Genomic DNA, 15365 nt, shown 5'->3' with positions numbered 1-15365 from the left:
GAAGGATACACTCCATGGACAAGCCGTTTAAATGTGAGCAGTGCGACAAGGGCTTCGTGACAGAACGCGCTCTGAAGTCACACCAGGTCGTTCACACAGGCCTGAGGGCGTTCAAATGTGAGGACTGCGATGCCAGTTTTGGTCATCAGGCCAACTTGAAGAGACACCGCCTCCTCCACACGGGCACCAAGCCCTACGTGTGCGCGGTGTGCGGAAAGAGCTTCTTCCAGGCCAGCGTTCTCAAGGGACACATGCAGGTCCACGGCGGGCCTCAGCCGTTCATGTGCGACGTCTGTGGAAAGACGTTCGTATACAACTACGCGCTCAGGAACCACCAGGTGATCCACGCCAGGCAGGGGGCGCCCAGGGTCACCCAGACCAGGAGCTGCGAGACTTGCGGGAAGCGCTTCAGCTCCTTGGGGAATCTGAAGGTTCACCAGCTTGTCCACACGGGGGAGAAACCCTTTGAGTGCACTACGTGCGGAAAGACTTTTACCCAGAAAGGCGCCTGTGTTACTCACCAGAAGATCCACACCGGAGAGAAGTCTCATACCTGCGGCGTGTGCGGTAAGTCCTTCGGCCTACCTAACACTCTCAAGATGCATGAGAGAACCCACACGGGCGAGAGGCCCTACGCGTGCGAAACGTGCGGCATGACGTTCACCATCAGCGGCAACCTGAAGAGGCACATGCTCGTGCACACGGGCGAGAGGCCGTTCAGCTGTGAGGTTTGTGGGAAACACTTCAGCCAAGCTCACAATGTGAAAGCCCACATGCAGGTTCACACTGGAGAGAGGCCGCACTTCTGTGACAAGTGTGGAAAGAGTTTTGCTTATGTGAGAAACTTTAAAGAACACAAGTGTGTCCAGAGATGACATGAACAGGAACAGCTGCCCCCGGCATTGTGTGAACTAGCTTGTAATGCCAATGCCTCTCAGAATGATTTGATGACAGTTGACATAATGAACATGATATATTTTAAGAAATTGTATATTTGTTGTACTAGGATGGTTTTAGTATGCATTGTTGTAGGAATTGTCACAATCAGGTCAAATATGTCGAGAATAAAATAGTTTTGTTCAGTTCACTCTGTTCATACTACAATGCATGCTAATAAGTATATATTTTATTTTAGTCACAGTAAAAAAAAAAAAAAAATCTAACAATTGTTAAAATGAATGCTGTCTGATTGCGGCATCTTTGACAGAAGTGAGACAGCCCCTTGCTTTCATGAGCAGTTGTTTTTCGAACTTTAAAAAAAAAAAAAAAAAAAATTTACAGCTCACTTTTCTGGCCCCCAGGTGATGTTGTTTTTTTGCTTCCCTCTGGAATGTGTGGGGGTGGGACGTATGCCCACCTCCCTTGTTCTCTGTAAAGCGCATTGTGTTGCCTCTGGGTATGAAATGCGCTATACAAATAAAGCTTTGATTGACTGATTGATTTTAACTTTTATTTTGAAATGCAGGATCCGGAAGAATACTTGTGATGTCATCCATGCTCGACGTTTAAGTCGCCGCCATATTGGAGAGGGAAGACTGGCCTGATGAACGTGTGGAATACATAGAAATACAAGTAAACGAGAAATCTGCGGTTTTCTTGATACCATTTTCTACAGGTTTACATTTTCAATGAGTCGTGTTTATATTGAATAGTTCATGATCTACGTTGAGTCAAAAAAAAGTTTCTATCCCGAAAAGGCTAAGCTACACAGAAGGCTACCTCAGAAAATAAGCCTTACTCATGTGCAGCTTGGGGCTGTACAAACATTCGCACAATCCAAACCAGATCACGGGGAATTGCCTTTCACAGGTAAGACTGAACAATTATTGTTGAATGTATTTGGTCATTATAACATGTTGCGAGCAAAGGCCACCAGGGCCAGACATAGCTAACGTTGTGAAAGCTGAGACTTTATAAGAGATTGCCCATAATTAACATTTATTGACGTTGTTCTCCAAACCTATTTTTATATTTTCTCACTTTTAAAGGGTTCCCAAGGGGAAAGAGCTGAGGAGGCAGTGGGAAGCATATGTAGCCGGTTTGGGCCGACTATGCGTTGTGTCTCTGGTGCTACGAATGTCTTTTGTTGGTGAATGATGATCCTGACGACTTCTTGGATTAACCATTCTTTTATTGAATCCCGGGTCTCTCTCTCGCTCTCTCTGTAATGGTTTGCACACATACACGTACAGCATTCAGGTTGTTACCACGGACCAGACCTCTGATGGTCAGAATCAGATTGACTGCTAGAGCTATGAAAACCCAATATGCATCGCGTCAAAATAAGTCAATTTCAAAAGAAAAGCATAGAATGATAGGACCACAGAATGAAGGATTTTTGTCAAATAAGCCATTGAAATAACATTTTGTATACCAATATGAACAAAATATTGAAGATATACATTTCCTCTGTTACATTCTCCCCTCCTTAAATTTGCCAAAATCCTGAACGCCTTGAATTGCCAAATTTCACCAGCATCTTTCCGCATCAAAGCTTCATTAAAACACTACATATTTATGATGACACCTTTGCCCTCCTGGACCAACTATCAAAGATCTAATCTTTGAGTTCAGTTAAAAACTACCAGTGGAAACAGATCAGAAAACAGTAGGGAGGTTGATCAGGCCTCCAACCCTTCTGGAACATAAAGATGCAGCCTACACCTCATTATACCCGGTCTGCTGGCACTTATGTCTGATAGTGTCTCAAAAACAATAACAACACAAAACTGAAGTGGAGAAAACACTCTACGCTACTGACAGCTCTGTGTAGCGGCAACAATCGCCATGTAACAGCCCTCTGAACCATGTTCTCTATAAGCCTGACTGGCTTGACTACACTCCCGGCTCTTGTAGCTATCCCATCTCTGACCGTAACTTGGGTAGAGTCATGCCCAGGTACGAGCTGTGGGTCGTCATGATGGTGACCAGAGATTTGAGGTATGACAGAGTCGTTGCTGGGAACAGTCTGTGTCTCATCAGAGTCAAGGGGAAGACTGACCTGAGTGAGGACCGTGTCAGTCTGTAAGTAAGGGGCAATATAGTTATTGTCCACCCCGTCAGCCTCGCAGCGGGTATCAGCGTCATTAGTGAGTTGAGAAACAGGCTCCTCCACCACCGTGTCTTTGTCAACAGCATGACCTGACTCAGACTGGACCCACAGGGATGAAGGGTTTTGGTCAAATAAGCCATTGAAATAACATTTTGTATACCAATATGAACAAAATATTGAACATATAGCCTACATTTCCTCTGTTATATAGACATAAAGAATATATATGTAGTATCTTGACTTGACTTGTTTTATGTGGGTATAGAGATAGTCCCTCATATAGCTAATTGTCAAACTTGTATTTAAACATGTATGTAAACAAAGCCACGCGGAGCGCCGCTATCAGTCGGGGTGACGGCAGTAGCTAGCTAACGTAGCGGTAACTAACTTGTAGTAGTGTGAAACATCTGGATCTGTTTCATCTGAATGCACAATTTTTCCCATTCACAGAAAAGGTTCCTCAAGGTTCTTCTTCTGTGTAGAGTGCTGAAAATACGCAGAGAAATGCCTGCCTCTTGCACAGCATACGGTTGTACAAACCGACGTACTGGGGAAAACAGAAGACAAGGAATTACCTTTCACAGGTAAAACACATTCTTGCTTTCATTTGGTCTTATAACAATGTTGAGAGTGCTTTGAATGTGTGCGTGCGCTCATCTCACAGTTTAGGCTACATGTATGACACTGACACACCACCACACCATACAATAAATTGTAGGGATGAGATGGTATACCGTAAAACCATAAAATGTCCACGGTATTAGAACCGTGACATTCCCTGTGTTTACTGTATTACGTTTACGGTACTACACAATAGGTAGCCTATTACACAATAATGCGCTGCATGCTGAAACTTCACATTTCAAGTTGCTTGCAACATTTAATTTTGTAATTTAATATAAGCTTGCTAAACTAAGCTTAATTATTATAGTGTGATTTTCCATCATGTTTTGCACTGTAGTTCCTTCAAATTAAAATACTTGTTTTTTATGTGTTGGGGAGGTGAAATACCGTAAGCCGTAGGCTACCCTGTAACTAGATACCGTACTAGTACGGTAATGCAAAAATCCATACCGTCTCATCCCTAATTGTTAGTCCTTAACCTTAAATTTAATGAGTGAATGAACATTCTTTTTTGAAAAATGTTACATGACTGTGTAATGTTGGCTGTTATTTCTCTCGCTACTTTTCCCTCTCTCTGAAGATTTCCCAAAGACGCCGATCTTAGGAAGAAGTGGGAAGTCGCCCTCAAAAGGAAAGATTTTGCTGCCAAAGAAGACTCTGTCGTTTGCAGCAACCATTTCAAGGCAGAGGACTTTGACAGGACCGGTCAGACTGTCCGGATTAGATCTGGTGTCATACCATCAGTCTTTAACTTCCCGGCTCATTCCCAAAGAGTAGGTGTATCATTAAGGCTTTCTGCATTCTGTATGCCAATGATGGTGGGCCCCCTGGTTGAATATACCTGCCGTTTTAGACTCGCATTTTCAACCTGGGACGGAACTTTCAACCCAGGTTGAATCAACACAGGTAAAGGCCAGGGTTGAGCTTTTTCAACCCAGGTTACAGGTACTTTCTCCCAGATGATCCAGATACATCTACCATTTAAAATATACATGTATGCCCACCTCCCTTGTTCTCTGTAAAGCGCATTGTGTTGCCTCTGGGTATGAAATGCGCTATACAAATAAAGCTTTGATTGATTGATTGATGCACAGTGAATCTGTGGGATCATTGACATCACATAGTGGGATGCCCTGCACAAGATGGCTGCCACGTCTGACGTCAGTCCATTGGAATTCTACAGCACATTGGAATTCTACAGCACAATGGCCAGTCTAGTTCTACTATGTCTGTGGTGGGAAGTATCTGTAAGAAGGGAAGGTTTTAACGCCAGTGAGTACTCTAGACCGCAGTGAGCACGTTAGACTGGAGGACTTTTGACAGGACGGGTCAGGATTCGGGATGAAGCTAAACCGTCAGTCTTCAGTTTCCAAAGAGTAGGTGTATCATCACTAGGCTATAACAAGGATTTGATAGGTAGTCAATGTCACACTTAAAATGTAGTTTTTTGGGGGGGTTCTTTCTGAATGTTGATGAATCAATTATGCATACTTAAACGTGTGTATTGCACTGTGACATACTTAAAGTTGTTTTAAGTATTTTTTTTCTTCCACTTTAGCCAGTGGCAACCAGGACAACACGGACCTCAAGGAAGGCTGAAGAGAGCCTGTCAGTGGACCGTTCTGTGCATTTCCAAGAGACGGAACCGCTGCCTAATGTTGTGAGTATTTGTACAGTACTACAGTAGCTATGCCCCAAACAGCTACTGTATGAGCATCATGGCCCTTGTCATATTCAAACTTCTCTCTCAATCACTTTCCCTCTATCTCTTTCTGCCACTCTTTTCAGATACACTCATACACATGCAGACATTCAAACATTCTAGTGTAGAATATGCGTCCCTGACACACACACACACACACACACACACTCAAACCCACGTTGCTGGCAGTGGAATTCAGGGGTGATGAGATTATGAATGCGGGTCAGCTGATAGTACATTGTACTAGCTATCCAACAAACAACCGAGTGATGTGATACAAACATGACACTTTTTCATTCTTCTTTCTACTAGGACCACTCCTATGCATTGCCTGCGTCTCCCACTGATCTGAAGGCCAGACTCAACGAAGCTCTGGCTAGGGTGGAGGGTCTGGAGCGAGAGGTGAGGAACACAAAGGACCGAGAGCGGAGGGCAAAAGTCATAGTGAACGGTCTCCTGGAGCATCTGAAGGGGAAGCACCTCATAACCCAAGAGCTGAAAAAGAGGCTCGATTTGTACTCGGGTAAAATGACAATGTACACTTTCCCATCTTTTTTAGACTTTGTTAGTTATTATTTCAAGGGCACTTACTGTACTAGTTAGTCTGTGCTGACTACATTTCAGATCATCCGATAGACCTCCTGTCAAAACAGTGCCGCAAGTACACAAAAGACCAGAGGGATTTCAGAGGCTCATAAATTGTCTTTTCAAAAAGTCTTTGTCGTCTGAAAAGAGTAAATATCTATGTGCTTGTGTGTGTGTGCTTGTTTGTTTTTTTAGGGGGCTGGAATAACGGTCTCATGGTCCGGTGCGGTGTCTCTCCAAGGAATGCTGCAGCACAGGATGCCACCGTGTCCCTATCTGCCGTTGAGGTGTCCTCTGCTCTAGCAGCAGAACAAACTGAGGAGCTTCCTCCAGAGGCCTGCCAGAGTGAGGCGGAGCAGGAAGAGCTGAGGATGCTGCTGGAGGTCGTGGAGGCGGAGCTACGGGGCGGTCTGGATGGCAGCGGGGGGAGGGAGGGCACGTCAGAGAACAGCGGCTGCGGAGACGCCATCAAGATTAGTAACCAGACACAGAGAGGTAGGGTCTGTCTGCAACACTGTATTTTGAATGTGACACACTAAGTACCATTGAAATTAAAGCCGTAAGCGGCAATGAGACCACCGGTTACACCCCCTTAAGACTGACAGACAGGCGGAGACTGAACAGACAGACGGGTAAACCCAGCAAGACCAGCTAATGATCAGCTAAGGTTTGTAGCTGGTTCTCACTTGATTTTCCATAAGGGTATGACAGCGCCCTCTACCCTGTATTGAGGTCATTGGGACACACGTTTACCACGGACGCTATTTTATATACCACCCAGCCGCAGACTGACAGACAGGGGGGTAGAGTGACAGACAGGGGGGTAGAGTGACAGACAGGGGGGTAGAGTGACAGACAGGGGGGTAGAGTGACAGATGGGGGGGGGGGTAGTCTGACAGGGTGGCCCACCAGTTAAATCCAGCAAGACCAGCCAATGACCAGTTAAGGTTTATAGCTGGTTCTCGCTGGATTCAGTATGGTATGACAGCGCCATCTACTCTATATTGAGGTCATTGTGTCACAGCTTCACCACGGGCAAAACGTTACAGTCTATATTACAGTCTATAATGTTGCAAGCATGTAATCAGGGCTACAAACTGGGGGGGCTGTAATCCTATATAAACCTAAATCCTGAAAAATATATGAAATACTAACTAAACTAAAGGGGCTGGCCACCATCACCCGGCGGCAAGTGTCTCTCCAGACTCAAATATTATGTTGAATCGCTACGCTCCGCATACTACAGTACATAATAGAGTCTGTGCCACCTCGCAGCTCAAGCTGGTGTTCTGAGGGGCGTATCGATGGTACAAAATTGAAAGATTGACAGGTCGTAGCAGCAAATGAGAGATGCTAGCCCAGGTTAGATGGGCGGGGCATATCTATGGGTGGGAACACCTGATCGCGGAAGTTGTTACTGATTGGTGTCGCAGGGATTCCTGCGAACTAATGAATTGCCAGGATTTGAGCACCAGCTTTTTGCATGAAGTGTTTATTGGTTTGCTTTCAATCAAAGCTTTATTTGTATAGCGCATTTCATACCCAGAGGCAACACACTGCGCTTTACAGAGAACAAGGGAGGTGGGCATATGACCCACTCTCTACATATTCCAGAGGGAAGCAAAAAAACAGTAATCACCCGGGGGCCAGATAAGTGAGCTGTAAAAATTCTTCCCTGACCCCTCTCAACAAGGCGATCGAGCAAGCTCCAGGAGTATGTTTGTCTACCGGCTAAGAACATTCATAAAGCAATACATTACATTAAATTACATTTCAGAGTAAGAGAGGCTAAAAAAGCATCATAGGAGAGACATGGCAAATACTGGTGTGTGTTTGCTATGGCCCAGGCCTAAAGCCGGAAGTGGGCTGGTGTATGTCTGTGTGTACGTGTGTGTGTTAACTAAATGCTACGACATCCACAGCAGACACGGGGGTATCTATCGGACTCCGGGAGGTCTGCTGGTGACAGTGGGACATCCACTGGACCTGGTTAGAAGATAGGAGGGAGAGAGAGAGGCACTCGGGAGAGGGAAGGCAGAACAGGGTTAGTAGCACACAGAGCCATAAAAACCACACAGATATTTAAAACAGGCAACCTGGAGCAAACTCCTGGAATATATTTGTCTAATGGCTGAGAACATTTATAAAGCAATAAATTACATTAAATTTAATTTTCAGAGCAAGAAAGAAATATTTTTATTAATTTTATAATTAATAAGAATACCATCAATTACAATAGGGTTCCTTCGCTACTATGTTGGACCCCTAACCAGGGTATCATTTTCAACCTAGATCGACGTTAAGTCTGTGTTTGAGACATCCATCCCTCAGCCTGGTCCTGGAACAACCCCTGGCCCCTACCTACCCTTACACACTTATGTTGACTGGATTAGTATTGAAGAATTTGATCCTAGGCTGTAAAGCCAGTGCTTTTTGAACTGATTTCGATTGTTTTGATCTCTTTTCAGTCCTCACTGCAGGTGATTCAGAAGTGAGACAATCCCCCATCATCCACCTGTGGAAAGGAACAGCTTATGAGGTGCGAGTCCCACTGCAGTTAAATTCACAGAGGTTACACCTCCGAGAACGCTGGAATGGTGCATTCCTTGCATTATAGATGTCAAGGAAACCTGGGTTCTTATGTCCCTCTCTGTTTCTTTCTCATCAACTCCCTCCCCCCCCCCCCCCCTCCCTCTCTCCTTCCATCCCAGCACTCCTCTGTGGAGGACAAGATCCAGAAAGTCATCACAGAGGACGGTCTTGAGTTGGTCCACACCGTCTCAGATGAAGGGCTCTTTCCAGAGGCCCAGGATCAGGACAAAAGCAGCCCAGACTACCAGGCAGGGGACCCAGGGGGCCAGGGTTACGCAGCAAAGCCCAGAAGGCTATCCACACCCAGGGTCCCCGGGGCTCGGCGGGTCCGTCCCAGAAACATGAATGAGCCTCAGCTGAGCTGCAAGCACTGCAGGAAGACCTTCAGCAAGCTGATCCAGTTCAAGGCCCACCAGGCGGTCCATGCAGCTGCTGAGAAGCCCTTCGTTTGTCCGCAGTGTGGGAGGGGCTTTTCCTTCAAACGCAGCCTGGACTCCCACACGCTCCTTCACACGGGCGAGCGGCCGCACGCCTGCAACGTGTGCGGGAAGGGCTTCACCCTCAAACAGCTGCTGATGAACCACCAGAGGCTTCACACCGGCCTCCGGCCCTTCCACTGCGGCGAGTGCTGCAAGAGCTTTGACCGCGCCCGCGGCCTCAAGATGCACCAGATCGTCCACACCGGGGAGCGGGCCTACGACTGCGAGGTCTGCGGAAAGAGCTTCAGCTTACCCGGGAACCTGCACCGGCACCAGCGGATCCACACCGGCGAGAAGCCGTTCAGCTGCCAGACGTGCGGTAAGAGCTTCAACCAGGCGGACACCCTGAAGGCCCACCAGAGGATCCACACCGGCGAGAGGCCCTTCAACTGCCACATGTGCGGAAAGAGCTTCATCCAGCGGAGCGCTCTGAAGATGCACCAGCGCTCCCACTCCGGCAAGAAGCCCTTCACCTGCGTGGCGTGTGGGGCGGAGTCAACCTGCCTCAGCGCCCTCAGGACTCACCTACAGTCCCATGTGGCGGAGATGCCCTGCATGTGCTCAGTGTGCAACAGCTCCCTGGCTTCGCTGGCCCACCTGCGCTCCCACCAGCAGGAGCACGCGGTGGAGAAGGCCCACCACTGCGGCCTTTGCGGCAAGGCCTTCAAATCCCCCTTCTACCTGAAGACGCACCTGAAGACGCACACTGGCGAGAGGCCATTCACCTGCGACATCTGCAGTAAGATGTTCACACAGCAGGGTAGCCTGAATACCCACCAGGCCGTTCACACCGGGGAGAAGCCCTTCAGCTGTGACACGTGTGTGAAGTGTTTCAACAACGTGGGCAACCTGAAGCGACACCAGCGCATCCACACGGGAGAGAAGCCCTTCAGCTGTGACACGTGTGGCCGTAGTTTCAACCAGGGAAACAGTCTGAAGGCCCATCAGCAGATCCACACCGGAGAAAAGCTGTTCATGTGTGACAAGTGTGGCAAGAGCTTCTCCTACCTGAGAAACCTGAAGCATCACAAGTGTTTCTCGATGTAAAACTGAACTAGAGATGGAACTGTAGCTACGTCATGTCTGAAATGGACTGAAGTAACTGAACTCTATCTGTTACTGACTCTTAAAGGACTAGTTTGGTATTTAGCATTATAAGCCATGTTATGAGGTTATTTATGATGAACAGTCCGTATCAACATTTTGACAGATTGTGCACTCTTGAAATATTAGTGCTCATTGCTCTTGTCGCACACACAGAGTACTCAATGGATCTTTATGGGTTTATATACTGTATGCCCATTAGGGTTGCACGGTATACCGGTACCAGTATAGTACCACGGTACTAGAGTTTTGAAAACGGTACTATACCAGCATTTAAAAACAAACGGTACTTTTATATATTTTTTCTATGCAGACAAATTGGTAAATTGGAGCCTGTCTCTTTAAGCACGGCGAGCTCAGCGAGTGTGACGTAGTTGCAGAGGCAGAGCCGCCTCCCCCTCCCACTCGCATGCGGAGGAGGAGAGACAGAAAGGAGAAGTCGCGTATTACACAGACAGAGCGGGTTGAAAAGACAATACAGAGAGATGGCAACTGAAGAAAAGCCCGTACTCTTGGAGAAAATGGGGGCCCGAAGTACGGTATGGAAGTATTTCGGGTTCAAACCCAACGATAAGGGCGAGCCACTGAACCCAGATGCACCGCAGTGCAAGCGCTGCTACAAAGTGTGCCTCGCTAAAGGAGGCAACACTTCGAACTTATCGAAACATTTGAAGGACAACCACGCGGACTTGTTCCGCGACTTCAATAAAGAAAGACAGGTGATAACTTTGTTCACCAGTTCACTGCACTGTCATGTCAATGAAAGAAGTACAGAGCCTCTCCCAGCCCCGTAGTAAACCTAATGCAGCCTACATACAGAGTTAAAACATGTCCATGGTTAATCAATGCAATTTTTAAAAAAAATACAAAAATTCTTAAAATATTTAAATAAATTCCACAGACTAGAATATAACTTTAATATATTTTTATGTATTTTAATATTATTTAATGTTTCATATATATTATAAAGCATTAAGGCAATTAATTATATGAAACAATTATTATTATATTGAAACACACTTTTGTAAAACATTCCATTAGCCTACAATATCTAATCCTATCCTACAGGACTGTCTCAGAAAATTAGAATATTGTGATAAAGTTCTTTATTTTCTGTAATGCAATTTAAAAAAAACAAAAATGTCATATATTCTGGATTCATTACAAATCAACTGAAATATTGCAAGCCTTTTATTATTTTAATATTGCTGATTATAGCTTACAGTTTAAGATTAAGATTCCCAGAATATTCTAATTTTCTGAGATAGGATCCTTTCTTAAGCTGTAAGCCATGATCAGCAATATTAAAATAATAAAAGGCTTGCAATATTTCAGTTGATTTGTAATGAATCCAGAATGTATGACATTTTTGTTTTTGTAATTGCATTACAGAAAATCACAATATTCTAATTTTCTGAGACAGTCCTGTAGATGATAGAATGAGCCTCAATTTATTTTTCTATTCCATTTAATGTCTTTCTTTTCCGTTTAATGTGGCCTATAGTTTCAAAACACAAACCTTTTGAACAATGAAACAAGTAAAATGAAGCAATGGCATACAAATTAAAATGACCATGTTAATTAAAATACTGTACCCCCTCCCTCCCCCAATTACAGAAGTCTAGTGCTGCCGGCTCAGAGAGGGTGACACCACCCACTCAGAAGCAACCTACTCTCCAAGATGTCTTTCAACAGCATATTAAGTACCCAAAGGACAGCAAAGATGCTAAAAGGCTCAACAGGGCAGTTGCAGAGTATATCTGTATGGATCAAGTGCCAATATATTCAGTAGAGAAAGCTGGGTTCAGAAACCTTGTACATAATTTGGACAAAAAGTATGACCTCCCGTCAAGGAATTTTTTCATGTATAATGAAATTCCCAAGATATATGACGAGACAAGGTCTATGATCAGTGCACAGCTAGCAGCAAAGCCTTTCTTTGCCTGCACTACAGACCTCTGGACGAGCAGAACTGCAAGTGCATACATGGCTGTAACACTCCAGTATATTACAGAAGCCTGGAAAATGGAGTCCTGGTGCCTAGGATGCTCTGCATTGCAGTCTGACCACACAGCTGAAAGTCTGAAGGAAGCCCTGGAAGATATTGTAACAGAGTCATGGGGGTTGGATATGACCAAAATGTCTGGTATCACAACAGATAATGCTTCTAATAACCGCAAGGCGTTTGCTGACTTCAGCTGGATACCCTGCTTTGGCCACAACCTGGATTTGGCTGTCAAGAAAGCCATAGCGACAGATCGCGTGGCTAGCTCTCTGTCCCGACTCCGGAAGACCATCTCTGCCTTCTCCAGGTCCAATAAGATGACAAGAATGCTGAAAGAGAAACAGGCCTCTTTAAAGCTACCACAGCATAAACTAATTCATGATGAGCCCACCCGCTGGGGTTCCACCTATGACATGGTGGAACGATTCTGTGAGCAGCAACAAGCCGTCTCTGCAGTTCTGGCGGATGATAGAAAGAAGTGGCACCTGATGCCCAAAGACTCAGACATGACAACTCTGGAAACGGTAAGGGATGTCTTGGCTCCACTCAGTGAATTCACAGATGCCCTAAGTGGAGAGAAAGAAGCAACTCTCTCATCAGTCCTGCCACTCATATGGAAGATAAGAGCCTGCCTGGAAGATGAGGAAGGTGACAGTCCACTGACGCGGGAAATGAAGCACAATAGTAAAGAAGACTTTGAAAAGAGATATGATGAGTACAATCTGAAGATGACACTAAACATCGCCACATTCCTAGATCCAAGATTTAAAAATATGTTTGTTACTATGGAAGAAGAAGTTAAGAGAGAACTTCTCCTAAAAGTTGACACAGTTCATCTTCCTAGGGAGCCCAGCCAGAAACAAGACGAGTCAGTGGATGACGCAGCAGGAGCATCTACATCAAAGAAGAAGAGAAGTGACCTAAAGAGTTTGCTCTGCAGTATCACCTCAGAAAAGAAGGGGGCAGATACTAGACAGGATTCTGCCACACCCATGACAACACCCAGTGATAAACTAGAAGGAGAGATGACTGATTATAGACAATTAAGAGAAATCAGCCCTGCAGAGGACCCCCTGGTATGGTGGAAGCAACACCAGGTAGAGCTGCCCATCTTAGCTCAGTTTGCAAGACAGTATCTGTGTATTCCAGCATCAAGCTGTGCATCTGAACGTGTCTTCAGCACATCTGGGAATATATGCAGTCCAAGGCGTTCTAGACTGACCGAGGAAAATGTAGACATTCTTGTTTTCTTGGCTAGGAACCTGAAAAAAGAAAAACAGTGATAGCCCGCCAGCCACCCTAGGAGGAGTTTTTGCTGCTACAGTATTTTATTTTACATGGTGACTTTAATTTGAATGGCATTGCTTTATTTTACTTGTTCTCACTGTTTTAAAGGTTTGAAAATTTTAATATCCCATGCCAATTATTTATTTTATTCATCGTTGTTATTGTTCCCAAAGTCTGGTTTAAAATAAAGGAAAATGTTGACATTTGAGAGTGTTCCACCTTTTTACAAAAAGTATCGAAAAGTATCGAAATACATATTGGTATCGAAACAGAAATTTGGTATCGTGACAACCCTAATGCCCATTGCCCTTAGAGATCCATTGTGTACTTAGCTGTGACATGAGCGCTAATATCTCAAGAGTGCACAATTCGTCAAAATGTAGGATGTTGTATATGATAGTAAATAACCTTATAACAGGGTTTATAAATGCTAAATAACAAACTAGATTCCAAGGTCTTTTGCAGCGAACCAAGGTCTCGGCTGGGCCCTACTTCTGCAAACCGTAACAGGATTCCCACAGTCATGGAAATCCTGGAAAAATTTATGAATTTGACATTTCATTTTCCAGGCCTGGAAAAATCATGGAAATTTGGTTCTAGCTATCAGTTTTGTTTGTAAGCTCATCACATTCATGTACTGTATATTTGTCATTCTTCAAGTGGTAGCCCACATTTATGTTCCCAATTCCACAAACATCCCAAGGTTACATTATCATAGTAGTTGTAAGTCTACTTTACCCATTAAGTGCAGAATTATAGTCACAGAAATGTGTTAAAAAATTATGGGAAAATCCTTCGAAAAATTATTTGTCAAAACAGCTGAACGGGGATAATTGGTCAATGGTCAGATCCACTAATGGAGTGTTCTGACCCAGCACACCTGTGACAAGGTGAGTCAAAACGAAGTCAATCTGCTCTATCTGATGATCATGAAGTGGCAACATTGTAGTTACATAGGGACTACAGTGTAATTACATGGTATTACGGTTTAGTTATTTATCATGCTATGGGGGAGGGGGGACTCCAGGGATGAGTGGATTTTATATTCATCTTGTTTTGATCACAACATTTTGTCAGGTGGATGCATATGGATTCATCACTGAAGAACTACTATTTTGAGAGAAATGTGAAAACCCCTGTCATTTTCTACCTCAGCAGTTTATGCACAATAAAACAGAACTTGATTGAATATGTTTTGCCTAATATGTATATTTTAAATCACGATCACATCACAAGGCTTCAGGCTGTGTGCTGAGGGTTGTTGTTCTGTTGGGAGGTGAACCTTCGCCCCAGTCTGAGGTCCAGAGCGCTCTGGAGCAGGTTTTCATCAAGCATCTCTCTGTACATCGCTGAATTCATGTTTCCCTCGATCCTGACTAGTCTCCCAGTTCCTGCCTCTGAAAAACATCCCCACAGCGTGATGCTGCCACCACCATGCTTCACCGTAGGGATGGTATTGGCCCAGTGATGAGCGGCGCCTGGTTTCCTCCACACATGACACTTGGCATTCAGGCCAAAGAGGTCAATCTTGGTTTCATCAAACCAGAGAGTTTTGTTTAGGTACCTTTTGGCAAACTCCAAGCAGGCTGTCATGTGCCTTCTACTGAGTAGTGGCTTCTGTCTGTCTACTCTACCACAAAGACCTGATTGGTGAAGTGCTGCAGAGATGGTTGTCCTTCTGGAAGGTTCTCCCATCTCCACAGAGGAACGCTGGAGCTCTGTCAGAGTGACCATCGGGTTCTTGGTTACCGACCTGACCGAGGCCCGAAAAAAGACTGAAGAACATGGACCCCTCAGAGCAGAGAGGACTTCATCGAGGCCTTTCTGGTGAAGATGCAGGAAGTGGAAAACATGATGCAATTGCGTTAAGTAGCCACCAGATGGCACTGTATTCCTAGTGGTTGATGTATGGCATGTTTTCTGAGGCAAACGCTT

At 45.0% G+C, this 15365-nt stretch overlaps 2 protein-coding genes across 2 annotated transcripts; both read left to right on the top strand.

Annotated features, from left to right (window-relative positions):
* Positions 1-447: 447 nt before the first annotated feature.
* Positions 448-6565, top strand: LOC311329617 (THAP domain-containing protein 6-like; the record flags this gene model as incomplete). Its single annotated transcript, XM_084461498.1, has 8 exons — positions 448-567; positions 1466-1809; positions 3503-3636; positions 4257-4449; positions 5235-5336; positions 5691-5901; positions 6159-6458; positions 6561-6565. The coding sequence occupies exons 2-8, from the start codon at positions 1741-1743 to the stop codon at positions 6563-6565; spliced, it is 1014 nt and encodes a 337-aa protein (XP_084317624.1). The 5' UTR covers positions 448-567; positions 1466-1740.
* Positions 6566-9006: 2441 nt separating this feature from the next.
* LOC311311303 (uncharacterized protein) lies at positions 9007-13580 on the top strand. The gene is made up of 2 exons (XM_084440983.1): positions 9007-10857; positions 11756-13580. The coding sequence occupies exon 1, from the start codon at positions 9131-9133 to the stop codon at positions 10079-10081; it is 951 nt and encodes a 316-aa protein (XP_084297109.1). The 5' UTR covers positions 9007-9130; the 3' UTR covers positions 10082-10857; positions 11756-13580.
* Positions 13581-15365: the final 1785 nt, after the last annotated feature.

This window comes from Borostomias antarcticus (assembly GCF_949987555.1).
Source record: "Borostomias antarcticus genome assembly, chromosome: 1".
Taxonomy (NCBI): Eukaryota; Metazoa; Chordata; class Actinopteri; order Stomiiformes; family Stomiidae; genus Borostomias; species Borostomias antarcticus.
The sequence above is the reverse complement of the archived record's forward strand: the minus strand, read 5'-3'. Positions and strand labels throughout refer to the sequence as shown.